Source organism: Lithobates pipiens, unplaced genomic scaffold (genome assembly GCF_037356315.1).
Source record: "Lithobates pipiens isolate NorthernLeopardFrog02 unplaced genomic scaffold, aLitPip1_a1.2 Scaffold_8, whole genome shotgun sequence".
Taxonomy (NCBI): domain Eukaryota; kingdom Metazoa; phylum Chordata; class Amphibia; order Anura; family Ranidae; genus Lithobates; species Lithobates pipiens.
In genome coordinates, this window is record NW_027507903.1 from 693,153,498 (window position 1) to 693,168,777 (window position 15,280).

At 50.3% G+C, this 15,280-nt stretch overlaps 1 protein-coding gene across 1 annotated transcript in view; it reads right to left on the reverse strand.

Moving 5' to 3' along the window:
• The window catches only part of LOC143962468 (disks large homolog 4-like), a gene marked incomplete in the record, with an annotated part of 306,432 nt that extends 298,005 nt beyond the window's left edge, over positions 1-8,427 (reverse strand). The window contains 1 exon segment of the mRNA XM_077471743.1: positions 8,313-8,427. Coding sequence (XP_077327869.1) covers positions 8,313-8,406 — 94 coding nt within the window.
• Between the last annotated feature and the right edge of the window lie 6,853 nt (positions 8,428-15,280).

Below are 15,280 nucleotides of genomic sequence, written 5' to 3' on the forward strand. Positions count from 1 at the left end.
TCTTAATGATTACCCCAAACTCTAATCCTAACCCTAATCCTAACCCTGAGTACTAATCCTAATCTTAATGATTACCCCAAACTCTAATCCTAACCCTAATCCTAACCCTGAGTACTAATCCTAATCTTAACCCTAACCCTAATGATTACCCCAAACTCTAATCCTAACCCTAATCCTAACCCTGAGTACTAATCCTAATCTTAATGATTACCCCAAACTCTAATCCTAACCCTAATCCTAACCCTGAGTACTAATCCTAATCTTAACCCTAACCCTAATGATTACCCCAAACTGTAACCCTAATCCTAATCCTAACCCTGAGTACTAATCCAAATCTTAATGATTACCCCAAACTTTAATCCTAATCCTAACCCTGAGTACTAATCCTAATCTTAACCCTAATGATTACCCCAAACTCCAATCCTAATCCTAACCCTGAGTACTAATCCTAATCTTAACCCTAATGATTACCCCAAACTCCAATCCTAACCCTGAGTACTAATCCAAATCTTAACTCTAACTCTAATGATTACCCCAAACTCTAATGAATGAATGAATGAAATACTTGTATAGCGCACAATGCAAACTGAATCGCCTCTAATCCTAACCCTAATCCTAACCCTGAGTACTAATCCTAATCTTAACCCTAACCCTAATGATTACCCCAAACTGTAATCCTAAACCTAACCCTGAGTACTAATCCTAATCTTAATGATTACCCCAAACTTTAATCCTAACCCTAATCCTAACCCTGAGTACTAATCCTAACCCTAACCCTAATGATTACCCCAAACTGTAACCCTAATCCTAATCCTAACCCTGAGTACTAATCCTAATCTTAACCCTAACCCTAATGATTACCCCAAACTGTAACCCTAACCCTAATCCTAACCCTGAGTACTAATCCTAATCTTAACCCTAACCCTAATGATTACCCCAAACTGTAATCCTAAACCTAACCCTGAGTACTAATCCTAATCTTAATGATTACCCCAAACTTTAATCCTAACCCTAATCCTAACCCTGTGTACTAATCCTAACCCTAACCCTAATGATTACCCCAAACTGTAACCCTAATCCTAATCCTAACCCTGAGTATTAATCCAAATCTTAATCATTACCCCAAACTTTAATCCTAACCCTGAGTACTAATCCTAATCTTAACCCTAACCCTAATGATTACCCCAAACTCTAACCCTAATGATTACCCCAAACTCTAATCCTAACCCTGAGTACTAATCCTAATCTTAACTCTAATGATTACCTCAAACTGTAACCCTAACCCTAATCCTAACCCTGAGTACTAATCCTAATCTTAACTCTAACTCTAATGATTACCCCAAACTCTAATCCTAACCCTAATCCTAACCCTGAGTACTAATCCTAATCTTAATGATTACCCCAAACTCTAATCCTAACCCTGAGTACTAATCCTAATCTTAACCCTAACCCTAATGATTACCCCAAACTGTAACCCTAATCCTAATCCTAACCCTGAGTACTAATCCAAATCTTAATGATTACCCCAAACTTTAATCCTAATCCTAATCCTAACCCTGAGTACTAATCCTAATCTTAACCCTAATGATTACCCCAAACTCCAATCCTAATCCTAACCCTGAGTACTAATCCTAATCTTAACCCTAATGATTACCCCAAACTCCAATCCTAACCCTGAGTACTAATCCTAATCTTAACCCTAATGATTACCCCAAACTCTAATCCTAACCCTAATCCTAACCCTGAGTACTAATCCAAATCTTAACTCTAACTCTAATGATTACCCCAAACTCTAATGAATGAATGAATGAAATACTTGTATAGCGCACAATGCAAACTGAATCGCCTCTAATCCTAACCCTAATCCTAACCCTGAGTACTAATCCTAATCTTAACCCTAACCCTAATGATTACCCCAAACTGTAACCCTAATCCTAATCCTAACCCTGAGTACTAATCCAAATCTTAATGATTACCCCAAACTCTAACCCTAGCCCTGAGTACTAATCCTAATCTTAACCCGAACAATAATGATTACCCAAAATTCGAATCCTAACCCTGAGTACTAATTAGACATGGGCGCCGTCAATAAATTTGTTCTGTTCCGTTACGATTCGTATTAGAATTAATTCGTACATCGTATTTCGTGTCCGAAATTCAATTTCAATTCGTACGAAATACGAATTGTCGTTAGGTTCGTTAACGTGTACGAACGTTCTTTACGATGAATTTAAAGGCAAATATATACCTCAATATGACAGTCGATGCTGATGGAAGTTTGATTTTTATCCGAAATACGAAATTCCGTTGAAGAATTTCCTATCCGAAATACGAATTTTCGTTAGATGAGAAAGAGAGAAGCGGATTGTCTGCCATGCACCGCTGGTCCAGTTTTCGCCTGCTCCAGTTTCGATAGATAACCCCACACTGTTTGGGGTCACCGGGGATGTGCGGAGAGCACATGCTTGGTAACACCAAACAATTTCCAGTGACCCCGCACATCCCCAGTGACCCCGTACAGTGCCGGGGATCAAAACTGGAGCAGCTGTGCATGGCAGCCATGTGCTCATTATGAGGGGCTCCCACCATCCCTGTGCTGTGTTGACTTCCTCCTGGGGCTGCTTATTATGAGGGGCTCCCACCATCCCTGTGCTATGCTGACATCCTCCTGGGGCTGCTTATTATGAGGGGCTCCCACCATCCCTGTGCTATGCTGACATCCTCCTGGGGCTGCTTATTATGAGGGGCTCCCACCATCCCTGTTCTATGCTGACTTCCTCCTGGGGCTGTACCTCTGCTGTGCTCAGTATTAGGGGCTCCCACCATCCCTGTGCTATGCTGACTTCCTCCTGGGGCTGCTTATTATGAGGGGCTCCCACCATCCCTGTGCTGTGCTGACTTCCTCCTGGGGCTGCTTATTATGAGGGGCTCCCACCATCCCTACGCTATGCTGACTTCCTCCTGGGGCTGTAACTCTGCTGTGCTCATTATGAGGGGCTCCCACCATCCCTGTGTTGTGCTGACTTCCTCCTGGGGCTGTACCTCTGCTGTGCATATTATGAGGGGCTCCCACCATCCCTGTGCTATGCTGACTTCCTCCTGGGGCTGCTTATTATGAGGGGCTCCCACCATCCCTGTGCTGTGCTGACTTCCTCCTGGGGCTGTACCTCTGCTGTGCTCAGTATGAGGGGCTCCCACCATCCCTGTGCTGTGCTGACTTCCTCCTGGGGCTGTACCTCTGCTGTGCATATTATGAGGGGCTCCCACCATCCCTGTGCTATGCTGACTTCCTCCTGGGGCTGCTTATTATGAGGGGCTCCCACCATCGCTGTGCTGTGCTGACTTCCTCCTGGGGCTGCTTATTATGAGGGGCTCCCACCATCCCTGTGCTGTGCTGACATACTGAGCACATCTAAACCATCTAACCCTAGTCCTAGCCCTAAACCCTAACCCTAGTCCTAGCCCTTAACCCTAACCCTAGTCCTAGCCCTTAACCCTAACCATCTAACCCTAGTCCTAGCCCTTAACCCTAATGATTACAGCTAAACCTAACCCTTACTCTAGTCCTAGCCCTTAACCCTAACCATCTAGCCCTAACGATTACAACTATCTCTAACCCTAACTCTAACCCTAGTCCTAGCCCTTAACCCTAACCCTAAATCTAACCCTAGTCCTAGCCCTTAACCCTAACTCTGACCCTAACCCTAATGATTACAGTTATCTCTAACCCTAGTGTTAGCCCTTTCCCTTAACCCTAAATCTAACCCTTCCCCCTAACACTAACCCTAACATGTGACTTGGATACATAAAGGTCTCTGCAGTGTAAAGTCGCACTCCATGAACAGAACTCTTATACTTTCCTATCAGCAAAAAACATTCCGCACCACATTTGGCACCTTTCGGGGGAGGGGGAGGAATACTTGTCTTTCACCGGTATCCCGTCCCCACTTGCGGAAGCCTCACCGTCACCACCCGGACTCCCTCCTCCTCCCTCCTCCTCCTCCTTCCCCGGCCCCCGGGCCAGTAGGAGAGGGGAGCGGAGCCTCCCCGCATGCGCAGTAGGGTTCCTGGCGTGAAGACATAAAGCTACTCTGCCGGGTTCCCTTACCCGCAATGGAGGCGACATCTCTGGACTGCGGGACAGGAAAGTGTCCGATTATTAAAAGTCATCGGCGCACTGAAGGAACCGCCTGCTTGTGCCGGATCTTCAGAGCCTGTGCCGTGACCGGCGGCTCCCGTGTGCATGCGCGGGAGTGACGTCATGGCGTCTCCGGACAATCACAGTGCCGGAGCCCTCCGGGAAAGATGGGGGGTGGGAGATGGGGGATGGGAGATGGAGGGTGGGGGATGGGAGATGGGGGGTGGGGGTTGGGGGGTGGGGGATGAGAGATGGGGGATGGGGGTTGGGAGATGGGGGATGGGGGTGGGAGATGGGGGGTGGGGGATGGGAGTTGGGAGGTGGGGGATGGGGGTGGGGGATGGGAGATGGGGGGTGGGAGATGGGGGTTGGGAGATGGGGGGTGGGGGTTGGGGGTGGGGGATGAGAGTTGGGGGATGGGAGATGGGGGATGGGAGATGGGGGATGGGGGTTGGGGGGTGGGGGATGGGAGTTGGGAGGTGAGGGATGGGAGATGGGGGGTGGGAGATGGGGGGGTGGGGATTGGGGGTTGGGGGGTGGGGGTTGGGGGGTGGGGGATGAGAGTTGGGGGATGGGAGATGGGAGATGGGAGTTGGGAGGTGGGGGATGGGAGATGGGAGATGGGGGGTGGGGGATGGGAGATGGGAGATGGGAGAATTCAGATCAATTAAAACAGTTTTCCAATTTCCAAAGTGAATAAAATAGAATAGAAAATAAAAGGAATAGAAAAGAGTAAAACAGAACAACGTGGGATAGAAAATAAAAGAAGAGAATAGAATGGAATATAATAGAATAAAAAAAGAATAGAATTAAATAACAATAGAATAGAATAGAAATAATATAACCATTTTCCAAAATTCAAATTCAAATAGATTCAATTCGAATTTGAATAGAGCAGAATAGAAAATAACAAAATAGTATATAACAAAAAAACGATAGAATAGAATGAATATAACCCTCTTCCTATTCTAATCTATTATTTTCTATTCTATCCAAATTGATTCTCTTTGAATTTTGGGATATGGTTATATTCTAATTCTATTATTTTCTCTTTTTTTATTCTTTTTTTATTCTATTCTTTTCTTATGTATTTAAATTCAAATTTCATTTATTTGAAATTTGGATTTCTGAAGGTGATTACATTCTTTCTATGTTATTCCAGTCTGTTCTGTTCTTTTACTATCTATTCTTTGTTGTTCTGTTTTACTCTATTATATTCTATTCCTTTATTTTCTATTCTATTTTATTCTCTTTGGAGAATCTAAAACGATTCGAATTTGAAAATTATTTGAAAACTATTCTAATTAAAAATGTGTCCGGATTTTTTTTTGTTATTTTGGATTTGTTACATTTCTTCACTATTGTAATTGAAATTTGGGCAAATTTTCATTTTTTGGAAATTGGGATCCGGATTCCCCAAAAACTAAAATCTGTCAGAATTTCAATTTTTAACGAAACAAATCGCACATGGGGGTGGGAGATGGGAGATGGGGGATGGGGTGGGAGATGGGAGATGGGAGATGGGGGATGGGGGATGGGAGTTGGGGGATGGGGGATGGGGGATGGGAGTTGGGAGGTGGGGGATGGGGGATGGGAGATGGGGGTGGGAGATGGGGGGGGTGGGAGATGGGAGATGGGAAATGGGGGATGGGGGATGGGAGATGGGGGTGGGGGATGGGGGGTGGGGATGGGAGATGGAGGGTGGGGGTGGGGGATGGGGGTTGTGCTGCTCAGGCCTGTAACCCCGAAGTGGTCGGATTTCATTGGTCGGTTTTGTTGGATGCTGGAAATTCACAGAGGGGTAAGTGTCCGGGGGGAGATATGAGGGGAACCTACCTCCATCCTTCCTGTAGCACACAGAGGGGTAAGTGTCCGGGGGGAGATATGAGGGGAACCTACCCCCGTCCTTCCTGTAGCACACAGAGGGGTAAGTGTCCGGGGGGAGAAATGAGGGGAACCTACCCCCGTCCTTCCTGTAGCACACAGAGGGGTAAGTGTCCGGGGGGAGATATGAGGGGAACCTACCCCCGTCCTTCCTGTAGCACACAGAGGGGTAAGTGTCCGGGGGGAGATATGAGGGGAACCTACCCCCGTCCTTCCTGTAGCACACAGAGGGGTAAGTGTCCGGGGGGAGATATGAGGGGAACCTACCTCCATCCTTCCTGTAGCACACAGAGGGGTAAGTGTCCGGGGGGAGATATGAGGGGAACCTACCCCCGTCCTTCCTGTAGCACACAGAGGGGTAAGTGTCCGGGGGGAGAAATGAGGGGAACCTACCCCCGTCCTTCCTGTAGCACACAGAGGGGTAAGTGTCCGGGGGGAGATATGAGGGGAACCTACCCCCGTCCTTCCTGTAGCACACAGAGGGGTAAGTGTCCAGGGGGAGATATGAGGGGAACCTACCCCCGTCCTTCCTGTAGCACACAGAGGGGTAAGTGTCCGGGGGGAGAAATGAGGGGAACCTACCCCCGTCCTTCCTGTAGCACACAGAGGGGTAAGTGTCCGGGGGGAGATATGAGGGGAACCTACCCCCGTCCTTCCTGTAGCACACAGAGGGGTAAGTGTCCGGGGGGAGATATGAGGGGAACCTACCCCCGTCCTTCCTGTAGCACACAGAGGGGTAAGTGTCCGGGGGGAGATATGAGGGGAACCTACCCCCGTCCTTCCTGTAGCACACAGGGGGGTAAGTGTCTGGGGGGAGATATGAGGGGAACCTACCCCCGTCCTTCCTGTAGCACACAGGGGGGTAAGTGTCTGGGGGGGAGAAATGAGGGGAACCTACCCCCGTCCTTCCTGTAGCACACAGAGGGGTAAGTGTCCGGGGGGAGATATGAGGGGAACCTACCCCCGTCCTTCCTGTAGCACACAGAGGGGTAAGTGTCCGGGGGAAGATATGAGGGGAACCTACCCCCGTCCTTCCTGTAGCACATAGAGGGGTAAGTGTCCAGGGGGAGATATGAGGGGAACCTACCCCCGTCCTTCCTGTAGCACACAGAGGGGTAAGTGTCTGGGGGGAGATATGAGGGGAACCTACCCCCGTCCTTCCTGTAGCACACAGAGGGGTAAGTGTCCGGGGGGAGATATGAGGGGAACCTACCCCCGTCCTTCCTGTAGCACACAGAGGGGTAAATGTCTGGGGGGAGATATGAGGGGAACCTACCCCCGTCCTTCCTGTAGCACACAGGGGGGTAAGTGTCTGGGGGGGAGAAATGAGGGGAACCTACCCCCGTCCTTCCTGTAGCACACAGAGGGGTAAGTGTCCGGGGGGAGATATGAGGGGAACCTACCCCCGTCCTTCCTGTAGCACACAGAGGGGTAAGTGTCCGGGGGGAGATATGAGGGGAACCTACCCCCGTCCTTCCTGTAGCACATAGAGGGGTAAGTGTCCAGGGGGAGATATGAGGGGAACCTACCCCCGTCCTTCCTGTAGCACACAGAGGGGTAAGTGTCTGGGGGGAGATATGAGGGGAACCTACCCCCGTCCTTCCTGTAGCACACAGAGGGGTAAGTGTCCGGGGGGAGATATGAGGGGAACCTACCCCCGTCCTTCCTGTAGCACATAGAGGGGTAAGTGTCCAGGGGGAGATATGAGGGGAACCTACCCCCGTCCTTCCTGTAGCACACAGAGGGGTAAGTGTCTGGGGGGAGATATGAGGGGAACCTACCCCCGTCCTTCCTGTAGCACACAGAGGGGTAAGTGTCCGGGGGGAGATATGAGGGGAACCTACCCCCGTCCTTCCTGTAGCACATAGAGGGGTAAGTGTCCGGGGGGAGATATGAGGGGAACCTACCCCCGTCCTTCCTGTAGCACACAGAGGGGTAAGTGTCTGGGGGGAGATATGAGGGGAACCTACCCCCGTCCTTCCTGTAGCACACAGAGGGGTAAGTGTCCGGGGGGAGATATGAGGGGAACCTACCCCCGTCCTTCCTGTAGCACATAGAGGGGTAAGTGTCCAGGGGGAGATATGAGGGGAACCTACCCCCGTCCTTCCTGTAGCACATAGAGGGGTAAGTGTCCAGGGGGAGATATGAGGGGAACCTACCCCCGTCCTTCCTGTGGCACACAGAGGGGTAAGTGTCCGGGGGGAGATATGAGGGGAACCTACCCCCGTCCTTCCTGTAGCACACAGAGGGGTAAGTGTCCGGGGGGGAGGGGGGATTGTACGTCTCTTACCGAGCAATGCCTGGAATAAATTACTCTGAAAGATTCGGATCAGATTCTCGGCTTTCACCCGCAGGGCGTCATCGAGGGCCAACGTTTGTTCCATCAGATTCAGCAACGTCTGCGTGTCTGCAATACACAGAGAGATCGTCACAAAACCTTCGCTGCCTTTCCTTTTCATCCCTTTTCTAATGTATTCTATTTGAAATTTGAATTTAAGACGACGGATGTGTTTTATCTAGTTTATTCTAGTCAATTGTTTTTTTTCTATTCTATTCAAATTCAAATTTGAAAAAAAAAAAAATCTACTCAAATCTACTAAAAAATCTACTCAAAATTTGAATTTCCAAAAATGGTTATATTCTATTTTATTTTCATTTTTCTTTTATTGTTTATTCTATTCCTAATCTATTCTATTCTTTTCTATTCTATTCCTTTCATTTCTATTTTATTTTATTCTTTTCATTTCTGTTTTTTTCACGATTCTATTATTTTATATTCTATCGTACTTTATTCTATTCTTTTCTATTCCTTTATTTTAGTTTCTATTTTATTCTATTCTTTTTGTTTTTATTCTATATTGTTCTGTTTTACACCATTACATACACGGTAGTCACATTGTTAGTCAGGTTGAAAAAAAGACAAAAGACACATCTAGTGCAACCAAATAAAAAGAAAAAAGGAAATCATACAATCCCCTATACCCAACTCTATACCCATAGCCTATTCTTTTCTATTCTATGCAAATTTTTTTTTATTTTCAATTCTATTCTGTTACATTTTACTCTAGTCTTTTATTTTATTTTATATTCTTTTATTTTCTATTTTCTTTCTATTCTCTTCCTTTAATTTTCTATTCTATTTCATTCTATTCTTGTTTTCTAATTTGATTTCGAATTCACTTTCAGGTTAGTTCACATTCATTTCTATTGTAATTCGGAGATTTGGATACATCTGAATTTCCGAATTAAAAAATAATGTGTGCGAATTGCGCCCGTCTGGTGTGGATGAGGCGCGGCTCACCCCCGAAAATACCAATGTACTAATATAGTACCGGGTAAGGCTAACTTGGTTGGGGGCTTCCTTGTTGCCCTCCATGTGTTTGGCCGGCTCCTCCCCTTGTTTTGGCCCTTGCTGTATGACCTCCATCTAGGTTGCCCGCTTCTCTCCACATCTACCGGGTAAGGCTGACTTGGTCGGGGGCTTCCTTATTGCCCTCCATGTGTTTGGCCGGCTCCTCCCCTTGCTTTGGCCCTTGCTGTATGACCCCCCGATTTAGGTTGCCCGCTTCTCTCCACATCTACCGGGTAAGGCTGACTTGGTTGGGGGCTTCCTTGTTGCCCTCCATGTGTTTGGCCGGCTCCTCCCTTTGCTTTGGCCCTTGCTGTATGACCCCAGATCTAGGTTGTCCCCTCCTCTCCACAGCTCCGGGTAAGGCTAACTTGGTTGGGGGCTTCCTTGTTGCCCTCCATGTGTTTGGCCGGCTCCTCCCCTTGTTTTGGCCCTTGCTGTATGACCTCCATCTAGGTTGCCCGCTTCTCTCCACATCTACCGGGTAAGGCTGACTTGGTCGGGGGCTTCCTTATTGCCCTCCATGTGTTTGGCCGGCTCCTCCCCTTGTTTTGGCCCTTGCTGTATGACCTCCATCTAGGTTACCCGCTCCTCTCCACATCTACCGGGTAAGGCTGACTTGGTCGGGGGCTTCCTTATTGCCCTCCATGTGTTTGGCCGGCTCCTCCCCTTGTTTTGGCCCTTGCTGTATGACCTCCATCTAGGTTACCCGCTCCTCTCCACATCTACCGGGTAAGGCTGACTTGGTTGGGGGCTTCCTTGTTGCCCTCCATGTGTTTGGCCGGCTCCTCCCCTTGCTTTGGCCCTTGCTGTATGACCCCAGATCTAGGTTGTCCCCTCCTCTCCACAGCTCCGGGTAAGGCTAACTTGGTTGGGGGCTTCCTTGTTGCCCTCCATGTGTTTGGCCGGCTCCTCCCCTTGTTTTGGCCCTTGCTGTATGACCTCCATCTAGGTTGCCCGCTTCTCTCCACATCTACCGGGTAAGGCTGACTTGGTCGGGGGCTTCCTTATTGCCCTCCATGTGTTTGGCCGGCTCCTCCCCTTGTTTTGGCCCTTGCTGTATGACCTCCATCTAGGTTACCCGCTCCTCTCCACATCTACCGGGTAAGGCTGACTTGGTTGGGGGCTTCCTTGTTGCCCTCCATGTGTTTGGCCGGCTCCTGCCCTTGCTTTGGCCCTTGCTGTATGACCCCAGATCTAGGTTTCCCACTCCTCTCCACAGCTCCGGGTAAGGCTAACTTGGTTGGGGGCTTCCTTGTTGCCCTCCATGTGTTTGGCCGGCTCCTCCCCTTGTTTTGGCCCTTGCTGTATGACCTCCATCTAGGTTGCCCGCTTCTCTCCACATCTACCGGGTAAGGCTGACTTGGTCGGGGGCTTCCTTATTGCCCTCCATGTGTTTGGCCGGCTCCTCCCCTTGCTTTGGCCCTTGCTGTATGACCCCCCGATTTAGGTTGCCCACTTCTCTCCACATCTACCGGGTAAGGCTGACTTGGTTGGGGGCTTCCTTGTTGCCCTCCATGTGTTTGGCTGGCTCCTCCCCTTGCTTTGGCCCTTGCTGTATGACCCCAGATCTAGGTTGTCCCCTCCTCTCCACAGCTCCGGGTAAGGCTAACTTGGTTGGGGGCTTCCTTGTTGCCCTCCATGTGTTTGGCCGGCTCCTCCCCTTGTTTTGGCCCTTGCTGTATGACCTCCATCTAGGTTGCCCGCTTCTCTCCACATCTACCGGGTAAGGCTGACTTGGTCGGGGGCTTCCTTATTGCCCTCCATGTGTTTGGCCGGCTCCTCCCCTTGTTTTGGCCCTTGCTGTATGACCTCCATCTAGGTTACCCGCTCCTCTCCACATCTACCGGGTAAGGCTGACTTGGTTGGGGGCTTCCTTGTTGCCCTCCATGTGTTTGGCCGGCTCCTGCCCTTGCTTTGGCCCTTGCTGTATGACCCCAGATCTAGGTTGTCCACTCCTCTCCACAGCTCCGGGTAAGGCTGACTTGGTTGGGGGCTTCCTTGTTGCCCTCCATGTGTTTGGCAGGCTCCTCTCCTTGTTTTGGCTCTTTCTGTATGACCCCCCGATTTAGGTTGCCCGCTCCTCTCCACATCTCCCCAGTAAGACTGACTTGGTTGGGGGCTTCCTTATTGCCCTCCATGTGTTTGGCCGGCTCCTCCTCTTGTTTTGGCCCTTGCTGTATGACCCCCCGATTTAGGTTGCCCGCTCCTCTCCACAGCTCCGGGTAAGGCTAACTTGATTGGGGGCTTCCTTGTTGCCCTCCATGTGTTTGGCCGGCTCCTCCTCTTGTTTTGGCTCTTGCTGTATGACCCTGATTTAGGTTGTCCGCTCCTCTCCACATCTCCCGGGTAAGGCTGACTTGGTTGGGGGCTTCCTTGTTGCCCTCCATGTGTTTGGCCGGCTCCTCCTCTTGTTTTGGCTCTTGCTGTATGACCCTGATTTAGGTTGTCCGCTCCTCTCCACATCTCCCGGGTAAGGCTGACTTGGTTGGGGGCTTCCTTGTTGCCCTCCATGTGTTTGGCTGGCTCCTCCCCTTGTTTTGGCTCTTGCTGTATGACCCCATCTAGGTTGCCCGCTCTTCTCCACAGCTCCGGGTAAGGCTGACTTGGTTGGGGGCTTCCTTGTTGCCCTCCATGTGTTTGGCCGGCTCCTCCCCTTGTTTTGGCTCTTGCTGTATGACCCCATCTAGGTTGCCCGCTCTTCTCCACAGCTCCAGGTAAGGCTGACTTGGTTGGGGGCTTCCTTGTTGCCCTCCATGTGTTTGGCTGGCTCCTCCCCTTGTTTTGGCTCTTGCTGTATGACCCCATCTAGGTTGCCCGCTCTTCTCCACAGCTCCGGGTAAGGCCGACTTGGTTGGGGGCTTCCTTGTTGCCCTCCATGTGTTTGGCCGGCTCCTCCCCTTGTTTTGGCCCTTGCTGTATGACCCCCGATTTAGGTTGTCCACTCCTCCCCACATCTCCCGGGTGACTTGGTTGGGGGCTCCCTTGTTGCCCTCCATGTGTTTGGCTGGCTCCTTCCCTTGCTTTGGCCCTTGCTGTATGACCCCAGATCTAGGTTGTCCGCTCCTCTCCACAGCTCCCCGGTAAGACTAACTTGGTTGGGGGCTCCCTTGTTGCCCTCCATGTGTTCGGCCGGCTCCTCCTCTTGTTTTGGCCCTTGCTGTATGCCCCTGATTTAGGTTGTCCGCTCCTCTCCACATCTCCCGGGTAAGGCTGACTTGGTTGGGGGCTCCCTTGTTGCCCTCCATGTGTTTGGCTGGCTCCTCCCCTTGTTTTGGCTCTTGCTGTATGACCCCATCTAGGTTGCCCGCTCTTCTCCACAGCTCCGGGTAAGGCTGACTTGGTTGGGGGCTTCCTTGTTGCCCTCCATGTGTTTGGCCGGCTCCTCCCCTTGTTTTGGCTCTTGCTGTATGACCCCCGATTTAGGTTGTCCGCTCCTCTCCACAGCTCCGGGTAAGGCTGACTTGGTCGGGGCTCCCTTGTTGCCCTCCATGTGTTTGGCCGGCTCCTCCCCTTGTTTTGGTCCTTGCTGTATGACCTCCATCTAGGTTACCCGCCCCTCTCTACAGCTCCGGGTAAGGCTGACTTGGTTAGGGGCTTCCTTGTTGCCCTCCATGTGTTTGGCCGGCTCCTCCTCTTGTTTTGGCCCTTGCTGTATGACCCCCCCCATTTAGGTTGTCCGCTCCTCTCCACAGCTCCGGGTAAGGCTGACTTGGTCGGGGGCTTCCTTGTTGCCCTCCATGTGTTTGGCCAGCTCCTCCCCTTGTTTTGGCCCTTGCTGTATGCCCCTGATCTAGGTTGCCCGCTTCTCTCCACATCTCCCGGGTAAGGCTGACTTGGTTGGGGGCTTCCTTGTTGCCCTCCATGTGTTCCTCCCCTTGCTTTGGCCCTTGCTGTATGAGCCCAGATCTAGGTTGCCCGCTCCTCTCCACAGCTCCCCCGTAAGACTGACTCCGGGTAAGGCTGACTCGGTTGGGGGCTTCCTTGTTGCCCTCCATGTGTTTGGCTGGCTCCTCCCCTTGTTTTGGCTCTTGCTGTATGACCCCCGATTTAGGTTGCTGTATGACCCCACGCTCCTCCCCACATCTCCCGGGTTACTTGGTCGGGGGCTTCCTTGTTGCCCTCCATGTTTCTGGCTGGCCTTGGTGCTGGTTGTGTTTTTATCACACAACATTATTTTCAATTTTCACATCCCCGGAGAGAGTGAGCGACGTTTAACGAAACGCGTCGAGATCTGTGAAGGAGCTTGATCTATTTAATTTTTTTTATATAATTCTTTATTGTAAAGTGTATGCATCATAACAAACCAACGCAAAGAAAGTCACATCTGGGAAGGCCATAAGAGATCATGTGCAACGGGAGCCAAAGTGCAAACAAAGATCTCAAGAAAGGGCGATCGGCGTTCTTATAGACAGAAAGGGCGATCGGCGTTCCTATAGACAGAAAGGGGCGATCGGCGTTCCTATAGACAGAAAGGGGCGAACGGCGTTCCTATAGACAGAAAGGGGCGATCGGCGTTCCTATAGACAGAAAGGGGCGATCGGCGTTCCTATAGACAGAAAGGGCGATCGGCGTTCCTATAGACAGAAAGGGGCGATCGGCGTTCCTATAGACAGAAAGGGGCGATCGGCATTCCTATAGACAGAAAGGGCGATCGGCGTTCCTATAGACAGAAAGGGGCGATCGGCGTTCCTATAGACAAAAAGGGGGCGATCGGCATTCCTATAGACAGAAAGGGGCGATCGGCGTTCCTATAGACAGAAAGGGCGATCGGCGTTCCTATAGACAGAAAGGGGCGATCGGCGTTCCTATAGACAGAAAGGGCGATCGGCGTTCCTATAGACAGAAAGGGCGATCGGCGTTCCTATAGACAGAAAGGGCGATCGGCGTTCCTATAGACAGAAAGGGGCGATCGGCGTTCCTATAGACAGAAAGGGGCGATCGGCGTTCCTATAGACAGAAAGGGCGATCGGCGTTCCTATAGACAGAAAGGGCGATCGGCGTTCCTATAGACAGAAAGGGGCGATCGGCGTTCCTATAGACAGAAAGGGCGATCGGAGAGAGGGAGCGACGTTTAACGAAACGCGTCGAGATCTGGGAAGGAGCTTGATCTATTTAATTTTTTTTTATATAATTCTTTATTGTAAAGTGTGTATGCATCATAACAAACCGACACAAAGAAAGTCACATCTGGGAAGGCCATAAGAGAGCAAACCAATGTCTTGGGGATGGTGGGGATGGTGGGGATGGCGGGGATGGCGGGGATGGTGGGGATGGTGGACTCTTCCACAAGCTAGGGATACATGCTTTGGCTGTGTTTAGCATGGACTTCTTGTATTTCTTACCGGACATGAGGGTTTAATGGAGAAGTGTTGCCATTGGGTTACCATCTAAGGCCGGGGTCTCCAAACTGCGGCCCCTTTGCTTGCCTTTATCCAGCCCTTTGAGGCATTATTCCTGCCACTGACACCAACAATGGCTCATAATTCCTGCCACTGACACCAACAATGGCTCATAATTCCTGCCACTGACACCAACAATGGCTCATACTTCCTGCCACTGACACCAACAATGGCTCATAATTCCTGCCACTGACACCAACAATGGCTCATACTTCCTGCCACTGACACCAACAATGGCTCATAATTCCTGCCACTGACACCAACAATGGCTCATAATTCCTGCCACTGACACCAACAATGGCTCATAATTCCTGCCACCGACACCAACAATGGCTCATACTTCCTGCCACCGACACCAACAATGGCTCATACTTCCTGCCACCGACACCAACAATGGCTCATACTTCCTGCCACCGACACCAACAATGGCTCATACTTCCTGCCACCGACACCAACAATGGCTCATACTTCCTGCCACCGACACCAACAATGGCTCATAATTCCTGC